The 13,306-nt window shown below is 63.3% G+C and overlaps 3 protein-coding genes across 6 annotated transcripts; 1 reads left to right on the forward strand and 2 right to left on the reverse strand.

The window, feature by feature from the left end:
• The first annotated feature begins 238 nt into the window (after nt 1–238).
• LRCH4 (leucine rich repeats and calponin homology domain containing 4) lies at nt 239–6,591 on the forward strand. 4 transcript variants are annotated; one of them, XM_083881534.1, is made up of 17 exons: nt 242–478; nt 826–970; nt 1,436–1,562; nt 1,638–1,743; nt 2,283–2,419; nt 2,493–2,566; nt 2,657–2,753; nt 2,834–2,891; nt 2,978–3,024; nt 3,124–3,170; nt 3,248–3,325; nt 4,065–4,107; nt 4,200–4,278; nt 4,402–4,442; nt 4,532–4,624; nt 5,037–5,099; nt 6,157–6,591. In XM_083881534.1, exons 1-17 carry the CDS (start codon nt 277–279, stop codon nt 6,178–6,180), a joined length of 1,461 nt encoding a protein of 486 aa, XP_083737660.1. In that variant the 5' UTR covers nt 242–276; the 3' UTR covers nt 6,181–6,591. The 4 variants fall into 4 exon arrangements, with proteins under 4 accessions (XP_083737658.1, XP_083737660.1, XP_083737659.1 ...); XM_083881533.1 differs by lacking the exon at nt 6,157–6,591 and adding an exon at nt 5,191–5,841; XM_083881532.1 differs by lacking the exons at nt 5,037–5,099; nt 6,157–6,591 and having other exon boundaries at nt 239–478; nt 4,532–4,843.
• On the reverse strand, nt 6,452–10,367 carry LOC310921433 (arf-GAP domain and FG repeat-containing protein 2-like; the record flags this gene model as incomplete). The annotated part of the gene is made up of 13 exons (XM_083881562.1): nt 6,452–6,590; nt 6,673–6,725; nt 6,826–6,885; nt 6,973–7,044; nt 7,126–7,169; nt 7,244–7,292; nt 7,755–7,868; nt 8,415–8,538; nt 8,623–8,731; nt 8,815–8,930; nt 9,013–9,106; nt 9,518–9,942; nt 10,308–10,367. 13 exons carry the CDS (start codon nt 10,365–10,367, stop codon nt 6,528–6,530), a joined length of 1,383 nt encoding a protein of 460 aa, XP_083737688.1. The 3' UTR covers nt 6,452–6,527.
• A 1,591-nt stretch (nt 10,368–11,958) lies between these two features.
• On the reverse strand, nt 11,959–13,250 carry LOC310921434 (uncharacterized protein; the record flags this gene model as incomplete). Its single annotated transcript, XM_083881563.1, has 3 exons — nt 11,959–12,383; nt 12,657–12,803; nt 12,884–13,250. Coding segments are annotated over 3 exons (939 nt in total), but the record flags the coding sequence as incomplete, so codon positions are not given.
• Between the last annotated feature and the right edge of the window lie 56 nt (nt 13,251–13,306).

Raw genomic sequence — 13,306 nt, forward strand, 5'->3', positions numbered from 1 at the left:
TGGCGGAGACCGTGCTTTAGCCGTGATTGGCTGCAGTTGGGCAGCACACCCCCGTTCTCTTGATGACGATTGGTTAACCACCCTATCAATCAAAGGGCAAAGTTCCGCGCTCCTCCGGGCCGTGCCCCCCACTTACCCAATCCGATTCGCCGCCTCCCTCGCGCCCCTCATTCTGATTGGCTGCCGCTCTGGCCCCGCCCCCGCGGCGGGGGTCCGGAAGGCGCCGGGTCTCAGTCGGGCAGCGGCGGCCGCGGCGAGCGGAGCTCCGGGCTGGCAATGGCCGCGGGGGCTGTGGGGGCCGTCACGGCCGAGCCGCCGCCGCCGCTGCCGCTGGGCCGCCTGCCGGGAGGAGCCGGCACGGAGCGCGCCCTGGAAGAAGCAGAAGCCTCCGGCACCCTCAGCTTGGCCGGCAGACGGTTACGCGCCTTCCCGGCGGCGGCGGCGCGGCGCTGGGACCTCAGCGACACCACACAGGCCGGTGAGGCCGCGGGACCCCCCGAGCCTTCCCCACAACCCTGGGGGAGTTTCAGGGGAAGCTTTGAGCGCTCTCCCTCCCTCACGGAGCCTCTCGGAGCCTCAGGGAGCCCGCGGGAAGGGGAAGAGCCTGAGGCGGGTGAGGAGGAGCCGCGACGGGACGAGCCGGAGCGCCTGGTCCAAGCGGTCCGGCGGCTTCGGGTTCTCCCCTCACGGCTGTGGGTGCGCGGAGGGGGCGCTTGGGACCCATCAGCACCTTTATCCTCATCCCTGGAGGGTCTTTTATCCCCTTTATCCCTGTTACCCCCATCGCTGCCCCTCTCAGGCCCTGCTGTCCCCGTTTTCCCCCAGACCTGTCTCGGAACCGTTTCGGGGAGGTTCCCGAGGCCGCCTGTCGCCTGGTGTCCCTGGAGGGGCTCAGCCTGTACCACAACTGCCTGCGCAGCGTCCCCCCGGCCATCGCCAACCTGCAGGCGCTGTCTCACCTGGATCTCAGGTAAAAACCCCCATTTAGGGACACAGGTTTGGTGGGGTTTTTTTTTTTTGTTTTTTTTTTTGGTTGTTTTTTTTTTTGTGTGTGTGTGTGTTTTTTGGCGTGGTTTTGTTTTTTTTTTTTTTTTGGCTTTTTTTGTTTTGGTTTTTTTTTTTGGTTTTTTGGGTTTTTTTGGGGTTTTTTTTGGGTTTTTTGGGTTTTTTTGGGGGGGTTTTTTTTGTTGTTTTTTTTGTTGTTTGTTTTTTTTGGGGGGTGGTTTTTTTGGGTTTTTTTTTTGGTTTTTTGGGGTTTTTTTCGGGGTTTTTTGGGGGTCTTGTGGTTTTGTTTGTTTGTTTTTGGGGGTTTTTTTTGTGGTTTTTTTGTTTTTGTTTTGTTTTTTTGGGGGGGGGGTTTTTTGGGGTTTTTTTTTGTTTTGTTTTGTTTTGTTTTTTTTTCCGTGCTGTGATTAACCCTTTTTTTCCCTCGCAGCCGTAACCAGCTGAGCTCTCTGCCCGCCTGCCTCTGCCTCCTCCCCCTGCGCGTCCTCAACGCCAGCAACAACCGCCTGGCGCAGCTGCCGCCCAACCTGGGAGCCCTGCGGACCCTGAGGCAGCTGGTGAGAGCCACAGCCGAGCCCCTGGGGGGCCGGGCCGGGCCGGGGGTCTCGCTGAGCCCCGTTTTCCCCCCGCAGGATGTCGGCTGTAACCGGCTGCGGGCGCTGCCGCCGGGGCTGGGGCAGCTGCGGGCGCTGCGGGACCTCAACGTGCGGCGGAACCAGCTGGCGGCGCTGCCCGAGGGTGGGTTTGGGGGGTTTGGGGGGGGTCTCGATGCTTTGGGAGGGATTTGAGGGGGGTCTCGATGCTTTGGGAGGGGTTTGAGGGGGGTCTCGATGCTTTGGGAGGGTCAGGAGGGGTTTGGGGGGGGTCTCGATGCTTTGGGAGGGGTTTGAGGGGGGTCTCGATGCTTTGGGAGGGGTTTGGGGGGGGTCTCGATGCTTTGGGAGGGTCCGGAGGGGTTTAGGGGGGGTCTCGATGCTTTGGGAGGGTCAGGAGGGGTTTGGGGGGGGGTCTCGACGCTTTGGGAGGGGTTTGAGGGGGGTCTCGATGCTTTGGGAGGGTCCGGGGGGGGGGTTTGACACTTTGGGAGGGTCCAGAGGGGTTTGAGGGGGGTCCCGATGCTTTGGGAGGGGTTTAGGGGGGTCTCGATGCTTTAGGAGGGTCAGGAGGAGTTATGGGGGGGGGTCCTGACGCTTTTGGGGGGTCCAGAGGGGTCTGAGGGGGCTCCTGACGCTTTGTGAGGGTCCCCGTTGACCCCCTGTGTCCCCCCGCCCCTCCAGAGCTCTCAGAATTGCCCCTGGCCCGGCTGGATTTCTCCTGTAACCGCGTCGTGGCCATTCCTCGCTGCTTCCGGCGGCTCCGGCACCTCCAGGTCCTGCTGGCCGACAACAACCCCCTGCAGTTCCCCCCCGCGCAGGTGAGGGGAGGCCTGGAGGAGCCCCCAGACCCCTCAAAAAGCTCCCCCTGACCCCTCTGTGCCCCCCCCTCAGATCTGCCTGAAGGGCAAAGTTCACATCTTCAAGTACCTGGAGGCCGAAGCTGCTGCTCATCCTCCTCCGGCGTGGTAAGGGGGCTCAGAAAGGGGGACCCCACTCTCCCCTCCCCTCCTGGGGGGGTTTTGGGGGTCTCTCAGCCCTGTTTTTCCCCCCCACAGCCCCCCAGACGAGCCGTGTCCCCTGCGGCCTCGGGGAGGGCTGGACTCCGGTTTCCACAGCGTGGACAGCGGCAGCAAACGCTGGTCGGGGAACGAGGTGGGGTCGTTTTGGGGGGCGTTTTGGGGGGGAATCTGGGGTGTCCCCCCCATTTTTCACCCCCTTTGGCGCCGTTTCAGTCCCTGGACGAGTCCTCGGAGCCGCCCCGGCAGCTCAGGGAGACCCGCGGCGGGGCAGGTGAGGGGAGTGAGACCCCCCAAACACCCCCAAAACACCCCCAGGACCTTCTGGGGACCCCCTGCCACCCCCCATTGTCCCCACAGGTGGTGACAGTGACCCGGAGCAGCTGGAGGAGGAGCCCTCACCTGAGGTGATGTCACTCCCCAACCCTCTTTGATCCCCCCCTCAAATTTTTGGGGATCCCCCACCCCCCAAATCCTGAGCCCCCCCCCGCCTTTTTGTCCCCCAGGAGCAGCAGAGCCAAACCCCGAGAGGTGCCAGCCCTGAGGGGATCAGGTGAGGGGCTTGGGGGGGGTCTGGGGGCTCCCAGAGGGGTCAGAGGGGGGTTTTAACCCCCTTTTCTCTCCCTGCAGGGTGGTCCCCATTTCCCGGCAGCGCCCCAAAAACCTGGAGGTGTGGAGGGAGAGGGAGAGGGAGAGGAGTCGGGACAGGTACGGGGGTTTGGGGTTTGGGGTGACAGGGTTGGGGTTGGGAGCTGGGGCTGGTTTGGGGTTGGAAATTGGGGATGGAATTGGGGACAGGGATGGGATTGAGGGGCCAGACTGGGACAGGGACTGGGGATTTGGGGTGGTGGGTTTGGGCTTGAAAATCAGGAATGGGGCCAGGAACTGGGATGGGATTGAGGGACCAGACTGGGACAGGGATGGGGGGTTTGGGGTGGTGGGTTTGGGGTTGGGGTGACAGGTTTGGGGCTGGAAATTGAAGATGGAACTGGGGACAGGGATGGGGATTGAGGGGCCAGACTGGGACAGGGACAGGGGGTTTGGGGTTGGGGTCACAGGTTTGGGGTTGGAAATTGGGGATGGGACTGGGAACAGGGATGGGATTGAGGGACCAGACTGGGACAGGGACTGGGGATTTGGGGTTGGGGTGACGGGATTAGGGTGACAGGTTTGGGGTTGGGGTGGTGAGTTTGGGGTTGGGGTCACAGGTTTGGGGTTGGAAATTGGGGATGGGACTGGGGACAGGGATGGGGATTGAGGGGCCAGACTGGGACAGGGAGTGGGGGGACTGGGGTTTGGGGTGGTGGGTTTGGGGTTGGGGTCACATGTTTGGGGTTGGAAATTGGGGATGGGTCAGGGACAGGGCCTGGGGGCAGGTCTGGGGCATTGGGAACGGGGTCAGGAACGGGGACAAGGGACAGGCACTGGCTGCTCTCCCCCCCCACAGGACCCACCCCCAGAGACCCCCCCAGACAACCACGACCACCCCGGTGAGGACCTCGTTAGGCTCGGTCCTAATTAACCCCCCTACCCCTTCCCCCGGGCTCAGCCCTAATTAACAGGACTCTTAATTTAACCCCAGGACCCCCACGGAGCCCCCCCAAAACCCACCACCTCCCTCAGCCCCTCCTGCTCCTCCTCCCACGGTGCCACCAAGCCAGGTAGGACAGAGCCCCCCCTGTGCCCCCTCCCCTGGAGCCCCCCAGGCCCTGAGCCCCCCATTTCTCCCCCTGGAGCCCCCCCAGGCCCTGAGCCCCCCATTTCTCCCCCCACAGCCCCCCCAGACCCCGACCAGCAGCGGGAGTTGATCGCTGAGATGCGCCAGGTAACGACCCCTCCCCTCCCCGTTTATTTGGGGGGTGGGTTTGGGGGTCTCACACGGTTTGTTTTTTTTTGGGGGGGGGGGTCGCACAGAGCCTGGAGGCGCTGCTGCAGCTGCAGCTCCCGGAGGATTTGGGGGACTCGGAGCTGCTGGGCAGAGTGGCCGCCCGCCTGCGCCCCTGGGCTGTGAGTGGGACCCCCAGAGACCCCCCCCTGCACCCCAAAAAACTCCCCAAAACACCCCCAAACACCTCCCTGAAACCAGGACCCCAAACCGTCCCCCCGGCCCTCCCAAAACCTCCCACCGCCCCCCAATTCTGCACAAAATCCCCTCAAAACTCCTCCGAGACCCCTCTCCCCTCCCCAAAACCCCTTTTAATGCCCCCCAAACCCCCCTGAACCTCACCCCTGACCCCTTTAATTCCCCCCAAACCCCTTTCCTGAACCCCAGGCCCCCCCAAAACCCCTTTTAAAGCCCCCAAACCCCCCTGAAGCCCACCCTCTCCCCCTTTAATTCCCTCCAAACCCCTTCCCTAAGCCCCCCACCCCAAAGAACTCCCCTCAAATCCTCCCCTGTGCCCCTTTTCCCCCTCCCCAGAGCCCCCCCAGGACCCGCCGGACGCCGCAGCCGCTCCCCTGTCGCCGCTCGGGGCTCCCCGAGGTACCGTTTTTTTGGGGTGGGGGGTTTAATTCGGGGTTCGGGGGGGTCCCCGCGCTCTCCCGCACTGACGTGGGGTCCCCCCCGCCCCCAGGTGAAGCCCCCAGACCCCCGGCGTCCCCCCCCCGGGCTGCTCTTCGCCCTTTTCTACGGCCTCCTCATGGCGCTGCTGGTCGCCGCCCACCGGGCGCTTTTTGGCTGCTGAGGGACCCCCAGAACCTCGGGGAGACCCCCCAGACCTCCCCGGGGACGGGGGTCCCGCCTTTGCACCTTTTCTTTGCCCCCCTCCCCTCTTTTCTTGTGCCTTAATGCTGGGGAAACTGAGGCAGGGAAGGGGGAGGGGCTGAACCCCTTTTGCCTCCCCCCTCTGGGGGTGTGACTTTAATTATTCGTATTGTAATTAATTATGACAAGCTATTATTATTATTATTATTATGAGATTTATTATTATGAGATTTATTATTACAAGATTTATTATTAAGATTTATTATTATTATGAGATTTATTATTACGAGATTTATTATTATAATAATAATATTATTATTATAATGAGTTGTCACTATTATTATTATAATGGGGGTTGTTACAATGAGCTGTTATACGGGGACCCTGAGGATAATAACTTAATAATTACGGTTAATTGTAACTTAATTACGATGAAAGAATGTTCAAAAAAAAAAAAACCACGGATGACCAAAATTTTATTGTAATTAATTATTATTAAAAAATACTATATTTAACTATTTTTTATCGTTGTTACCATAATTATTCCAACGATGATTTTATTTCCAAGTATGAATGTCCCCCCTCAAAACCATACTTGGTACATCCCTGTCCCTCTGTGACGACTCGAGGTCACCGGACGGTACCAAAAGCCGGGCGGGGGGGGGGGGGGGGGTTCAGTCCTGCCCGTCTCCTGCTGCAACTGCTGCGCTTTTTTTGTCCGTTTTCGCCCTTTCTGTGCCCAAAAAAGGGGGTGCTCCCCCTCCAGCTGTGCTGCGCTGCCCCACAGTGCCCCCTCCCCAAATCCGCCCCCACTGATTCCCCCCTTCCCCGGCAGGTCGTGGACGAGCCCGGCCCTTAACGCCCCCCCTCCCGGCGCCATCTTTGTTGAGGGCAGGCCCGCCATTGCTCTGCCTCCAGCCGTGATTCCGCGGCCGCCATCTTGGCTGAGGGCGCATAGGGAGACTATGGGCCGCCATCTTTATTGAGGGCAAAGCGCCCTCACCCGCGGCCGCCATCTTTAGTGCGGGCCGCCCTCACCCGCGGCCGCCATCTTTAGTGCGGGCCGCCCTCAGGGAACCGCAGCGGCGATTGGAGGGAGAGAAGCACCGAGATCAGATCGAAGCCGTTTCTATCGAATATATATTAGATTATCGCCATAAATCTCTGGGAAACAAAAAAATAAAAGGTGGTCCCGGGGCCCTGCGGTCATAGGAAGGGGTTGGTGGTGGGGTGCCGGATGCCGAAGGGCGCCGTCGGGGTCGGGACGGTCTGAGGGGACAAAACGGGGTCAGCAGAGGAGAAAAGGGGGTTCAAAACCTCCCCTGTCACCCCACAATGTCCCTCTCCTCACCACAAAAGGGTTGGTGGAAGCTTTGGCAACGCTGAACGCACCAAAAGGCAACCCTGAAATGGGGAAGGGGGTCAGCGGGGGTCGAGCAGAGCTTACCCCAATATTTATCAATATTTATCAATATTTAACAGCCCCGCTGCCCCCAGCTCTTACCATCAGCCTGGAAAGGGCTGGGGAAGCCCCCAGGAACGGGGGGAGAGGTGAAAGCAGCACCTAAAAGAGGGGACAAGGAATTGGGACCCCCAGATAATCCCCTGGCCTGGGATCGGGGGGATTTAGGGGGATCAGGGGGTCACTCACCGGGGCCGTTGCTCTGGAAAGGGTTTGTGGAGGGTCTGGGGGCTGCAGGGGCCGTGAAGGGGTTGGTGTAGCCTGGGGAGGGGGCACAGGTGTCACCCCTGGGCCCCCCAAGCACTTTTTGGGGTCTAAAAAGGGGTTTAAAGCCTGACTTACCCCCGTGGGGCAGCGCTGGGGGGTCCCGGAGGGTCCCAAAAAGGCTGCAGGGGGAAAGGGGGGAAGGGTCAGGTCCTGCACTCCCGACAGGTGAGGGAGGAAAGGGGAGGGGCAGTACCTGGCAGAAGCTCCGCCCCCTGTGGCCACGCCCTGTGCAGCCACGCCTCCTGCAGGTGCAAAAAAAAAAAAAAAAAAAACCAACAAAAAAACACGGTGGGGACTTTCCCAAAAAACTCCTGAGACTCCCCAAAAGACTCGAAGAAAGGGGGGTTAATATTAATATTAATATTAATATTAATATATTAATATTAATATTAATCCTTCTATTAATATTCATGTTAATCCTTCTTCCCCATCCCCCAGAATGAGATGGGGGGTCTCACTCCCCACCCCCCAGAAATTCCAGGTGTCTCAGGTTGCCCCCAAATCCTTCCCCACTGACCCCACAGTTGCCATGGAGTGGTGGTGGGACCCCAAGCCCCTTCCCCAGAACCCCAAGAGGAATGGGGAGACCCCAACTCCCCCCTGCCCGTTAATCCAAAGGTATGAGGGGCCACCAAACCCCTCTCAGGGTGACAGGACGACCCCAAACCCTCTCCCAAAAGTCCTGGGGAGGGGTCTCGGGGTACCTGTGGTGGTGGGTGTGACGTGGAAAGGGGGCACAGCTCCCCCAAACGCTGGAGCTCCAGGGCTGGTCCCGAAGGCATTGAAACTGGGGAAGGCAGACCGGGGTGGGGCAGGGCCTGGCGAGGGGGCCGGGGTCACTCAGAGCTCACCAAGAGACCCCCGTGACCCTCCCAGGCCTCCTGGAGCCCCCCCGGGCCCCTCTGAGCCCCCTCTAAGCCCCTCTGAGCCCCCCCAGGCCCCTCTGAGCCCCCTCTAAGCCCCTCTGAACCCCCCTCAGGCCCCTCTGAGCCCCCCAGACCCCTCTGAGCCCCCTAGGCCCCTCTGAGCCCCCCAGGCCCCTCTGAGCCCCCCCAGGCCCCTCTGAGCCCCCTCCTGTGCCCCTCTGAGACCCCCCTGTGCCCTCCAGGCCCCTCTGAGCCCCCCCTGTGCCCCTCTGAGCCCCCCTCAGGCTTCTCTGAGACCCCCAGGCCCCTCTGAGCCCCCCCTGTGCCCCTCTGAGCCCCCCAGGCCCCTCTGAGCCCCCTCTAAGCCCCTCTAAGCCCCTCTGAGCCCCCCCTGTGCCCCCCAGGTCCCTCTTGGAGCCCCCCAGGCCCCTCTGGGCCCCCCTGTGCCCCTCTGACCCCCCCAGGCCCCTCTGAGCCCCTCTGAGACCCCAGACTCACCAGGAAAAGCAGCAAAGGCCGGTCCCGGGGCAGGGCTGGCGAAGGGGTCCCCCCCAATGTCAGCCAGGAGGTCGGTGCTGGCCTTTCGGGCCGCCTGGGGAGGGCGGTGGGCGGCTGGGCGGGGCTGGGGGGGCACAGAGGGGTCAGGGGGCTGCAGGGGGCTGCATTTTCCCCTCTCTGGGCACCCCCAGGAGTGGCCCGGCCTCACCTGTGGCAGCGTCCCTGTGTCCCCGTGGAGGAGCTGGGGGGGCCCGGGCTCTGCTGCGGAGCTTTGGGTGCTTTGGGGGGGTTGTTTCACCTGTTCTGGTGCCACGTACCTGCCGTGGGATGGCAAAACATTGACTGAGAGCTCCTCAGGCTGTGCTAGCCAAGGTAAACTTCCCCCCAGCTCCTCTGGTACCATCGTTTCTTCTCGTATTTCTCCTGCAGGAACTCCTTCACCTTCTGGGGGTCGCGGGAGTCGGGCAGCAGCGACGTCCGGGGGTCGAAGGTGCCGAGCCAGACCCTCCTGCAGGCCTGGGGGGGCCGAGGAGGGGGACAGGGGGGTGTGGGCAGGGTGGGCTGGGCAGGGCAGAGCCCCCCACAGCCCCGGCCTTACCTCGTTCCCGTGCGCCTGCAGGAACAGCACCTCGGCCTCGCTGAACGTGGTCATGGAGATGGACTTGACGCGGTGCGGGGGGTTCAGGCCCCGCCTGGGGGGGGATGTGGGGGGTCAGCGCCCCCCCTGCGCCCGTAAACACCCAAATTTGAGCTTTTTCTCCTTAAAAAGAACCCGCACATGTGGGGCCACGTGCCCCGGCCACGCCCCCTCCCGCTAAGCCCCGCCCCCACCAGGAGCAGAATGTGATAGCGTGACCCCGCCCCCTCGCGGTGACCACGCCTACTCTATGGTAATTAGCCCCGCCCCTCCCGACGAAGAATGACAACGTGACCACGCCCACTCTATTATTTAGCCCCGCCCCGGCAACGAATATAAATGACAGCGTGACCCCGCCCACCGCGCGATGACTACGCCCACTCTATGATAATTAGTCCCGCCCCCTCCCGGCCCCGCTCTCCCGCCCTTGGCCCCGCCCTCCCGCCCTTGGCCCCGCCCCGCTCACAGCGCCCCCGAGCAGCCGGTGCACACGAGGCTGCCCACGCTGATGTCCACGTAGGTGACGCCGCGCTGGCCGCACTCGAAGCAGAGCCGGTTGGCGGGAACCGAGCTCACCAGCTCCCGCACCCGCCGGCACCAAACCTCGGCCTCCGCGTCCCGGCCCGCGCTGCCTCTGCGGGCCCCGGGGCCTCCGCCGGGCCCCGACCCCGGCCCGGTGCCGCCGCCGCTGCCGCCGCCGCTGCCCGCCGCCATCTTCCCGCTCCCGCGGGCCCCGCCCCCGCCGCCGCGGCGCCGCCGCTGATTGGCCGCGAGCAGCGCCCCCTGGCGGCCCGCGCTGCGCGGCGCCGCTTCCCGCCCTTTTCGTCCCCTCAGCGCCGCCCCCCCCACGCCCTGAGGGGATTCGCCCCCGCCCTGAGGACACCTGCCATTCTGGGCAGATTTTACCGAAAAATCAGCGTTTTCCGCCAGGGGTACGTCCCGCTGTGAGGGACAGGAGTCTGGGGGTCTCCTCACCGCTGTCTGTTCCCGCCCTTTTCGCCCCCTCAGCGCCGCCCCCCCCCCCACGCCCTGAGGGGATTCACTCCCGCCCTGAGGACACCTGCCATTCTGGGCAGGTTTTACCGAAAAATCAACGATTTCCACCACGAATTCGTCCCGCTCTGAGGGATGGAGGTCGAGGGTGTCCTCACCGCTGGCTCTTCCCGCCCTTTTCGTCCCCTCAGCGCCGTTCCCGCCCTCCCTGAGGGGATTCGCCCCTCACCCTGAGGACACCTGCCATTCTGGGCAGGTTTTACCGAAAAATCAACGTTTTCCACCACGGGTACGTCCCTCAGGGCGTCTGGGGGTCTCCTCATGGTTTACCCTTTCCGTCCCCTCAGCGCCGTTTCCCCTCCGACGCCCTCACGGACACAGAAAAATTCCTCTTTTGAGGTGATTTCTCCCCAAAAGTCTCTATTATTGCCCCTCTCCATCATAACACGAGACTATCTGGGGAGTCTCAATATCTTTCCCCTCCATTACTAATGCCCTTGGTGAGGGTTTTATATCCAAAACCGAGGTGAAGGCTCTCTAAATTTGGGTAATTTTCCTATAAATCCCCCATTATTCCCTTCGATTTGGGTGTTTTTCACCCAACACCCCTTATTACTCCCCTCCACTTTGAGTCATTTCCCCCCTAAAACACTATTAATTCCACTCCTCCATCCCTTTTTGGGTCATTTTCCCACAAAATCACTATTATCCTCTCCCTCCTTTGGGTTGGTTTCCTAGAAACTCACTATTATTCTCTTTCCTTTTAGATAATTTCCCTATAAATTCACTGCTATTCCTTCTTCTCTCAAACCCATTTGGTTTTTTTTTTTTTTTTCCCAAAACCCTTTTTATCCTCTTGTGACTTTTGGGTGGGGGGTCCCAGTCCTATTTTTGGGATTTTTTTTTTTCCAAACCATCTTTTCCAGCTGCATCTCTCTTTAATAGTGCACAGAACCACGTTACAAAACCCCCCCCCCCAACGTCCCCACACACGACCCCCCACCCCTCCCCCAAAATTGGGGGACCCCCCAAAATTGGGACGAAGGCAATTCTGGTAATGGGGGGGCGGGGGGCGGGGGGATGAGGCACAGAGGGCCTGGGGAGGGGTCCCAGGAAAAGGGGTTTGGGGGGTTAATTTAGCCCCCCCCTTTCCCCCACCGTGGTCCCCCCACCCAAAATCCCAGAGGAGATCCCCCCTCCCCTCTCGCACCCCCCCCCTCCCCACATTGGGGGCGCCCCCCCCTCCCCACTTTTCCGACACGACGCCCACCCGCCCCCTCCCCACAGGCCGCCCTGCGGACCCCCCGGAGTGGAACCCCCTCCTCCCCGGCCCCGGCTTGATGCACCCCCATAAATACCCCCCCACCCCATAAATATACATTGCAAAGCAGTTACAGCACCCTCCCCTTTTCGGGGGGCTGGACACACCCCTGGGGAGGGGTGGGCTCCCCCCGTTATTGGGGAGCTCGACCCCCCACCCTTTTTTTTTTTTTTTTTTTTTGGGACCCCTGTAGTACCCCGATATTGAGGCTCGACACCCCCTTTAAGTGAGGAGGGGGTTTAATCCCCCTTAATGAGGGGATTGACCTCGCCCCACTTTTTGGGGTGGTGTTTTTTTGTTTTTCCCCCCCGGTTTTTTTGGGGGGTGGTCTCCATCCTCCCCCCTTTAGTGTCAGGAGTGTGTCCCCCCCCCCCCGTTATTCACCAGGGGGCTCAAACATACCATAAATACCCCCCCCCCCATTTCTCCCCAACCCGGCCCAGCCGTGTCGCCCCCCCCTCCCCACTTTAGGACCCCCCCCCTCCTTTATCCTTAGGAGAGACCCCCTATGATTTTTGGGGACCCCTCCCCAGGATATTGGGGCAGGATTTGGGGTGCTCCAGGCACCCCGCGGAGAGAGGAGGGGGGGGGTCTCAGATCGCGGTGTCCCAGAGCACGGCGTGGGGCCGGCGGGCCGGGGGCGTCCCGGGGGGCGGCGGGGGCGGGGGGCGACCCTCGGGGGGAGGAGGAGGAGCGGCGCCCCCTTTCCAGGCGGGGGGGGCGGGCAGGGGGGGCAGGCTGTCCTGCTTGCACAGCCCCCCCCCCCGCCCCCCCCGCGCCTTGATCTCGGTGCAGACGCAGCGTTTCCGGTCGATCACCTCCTGCAGCTGCCCGTCCCGGGGCCGGGGGGCGCCGGGGAAGCCCCCTCCTCCTCCTCCTCCTCCTCCTCCTCCCGAACCGGGGATCCCCCCGGAGAGGGGTCGCGATGAGGGGGGGCCGCGTGGGAACGGGGGGGCCCCGGCCTGGCGGACCCCCGAGGTGGAGGCGGAGCGGCCCAGGCGGGGACCCCCGGGGAGCTCTGTGAGTGGGGAGGGGGCGTCAGGGGGACACGGTGTCACCTCCCTGGTGTCACCCCTCTGTCATCCGCCGGTGTCACCCCCCCAGTGTCGCCCCCTCCCCAGTGTCACCCCCTCCCCGGTGTCACAGCCCCCCAGGACAGCCCCCGCCAATGTCTCCGCTCCCCCCAGGACTGTCCCCCGTGTCCCCCTCCATGACCCCCACCCCCGGTATCCCCCTGACCCCCCGTGTCCCCCTGACCCCCCGTGTCCCCCCCGGTGCCCCCCGCACGTACCCGAGGGTCTCCCGCAGGCGGGGAAGGTCTGGCAGGGCACGGGGGGTCCCGGCCGCCCCCGGGGTCCCTCGGCCCGCACCGGGATCCCCGAGGGGGGGGGCACGGCCCCCGCCCCCCCCCGCTCCTCTCGGGGGGGCTCCGGCGCCTCTGCCAAAGGGGAGGGAGGGTCAGCCCCGCCCACGGGGCGTGGTCATAGCAGGAAGCCCCGCCCACCCGCTGTCACTCACTGTCGGTCTCCTTCCCGCGGCGGGCGGAGGCTCCGCCTCCCCGGCGAAGGGGCGGGTCCTCCTCTCGGGTGAGGGCGGGGCCTCCCGGCGCCACGCCCCCGCGCAGGCTTTCGTAGGCGGGCGGGCGTTTCCCGGGAGGCGGGGCTTCGGCGGAGGGTGGGAGGGGCAGCGGCCCCAGCCCCGCCCCCCCGCGCTCTCGCCCCGCCCCTCCCGGCGCGTGGTGCGGGGGGAGGGGCGTGGAGTGGCTGCGCGCGCGGGCGGGGGGCGGGGCCTCGCGGCGCGAGGGGAGGGGCAGGCGCGAGGCGCCCTCGGGGGGCGGGGCCAGCGGCGGGGGGCGGGGCGGCAGCAGGTTGGGGAAGGGCGGTGGGATGGGGGCGGGGCCGGAGAACGGGGCGTGGCCGAGGAAAGGGGCGCGGCCATGAT

The sequence above is a fragment of the Zosterops lateralis genome (genome assembly GCF_965231275.1).
Source record: "Zosterops lateralis genome assembly, chromosome: 34".
In the NCBI taxonomy this organism is placed as follows: Eukaryota; Metazoa; Chordata; class Aves; order Passeriformes; family Zosteropidae; genus Zosterops; species Zosterops lateralis.

What these genes read in the sequence shown, in the direction of transcription:
- LRCH4 (XM_083881532.1), top strand. Translation starts at nt 277, where the DNA reads ATGGCCGCGGGGGCTGTGGGGGCCGTCACGGCCGAGCCGCCGCCGCCG. An exon ending in GCCAGCCCTGAGGGGATCAG is followed by an intron (nt 3,171 to 3,247) that starts GTGAGGGGCTTG and finishes CTCTCCCTGCAG; the next exon opens with GGTGGTCCCCATTTCCCGGC. An exon ending in CCACGGTGCCACCAAGCCAG is followed by an intron (nt 4,279 to 4,401) that starts GTAGGACAGAGC and finishes CAGCCCCCCCAG; the next exon opens with ACCCCGACCAGCAGCGGGAG.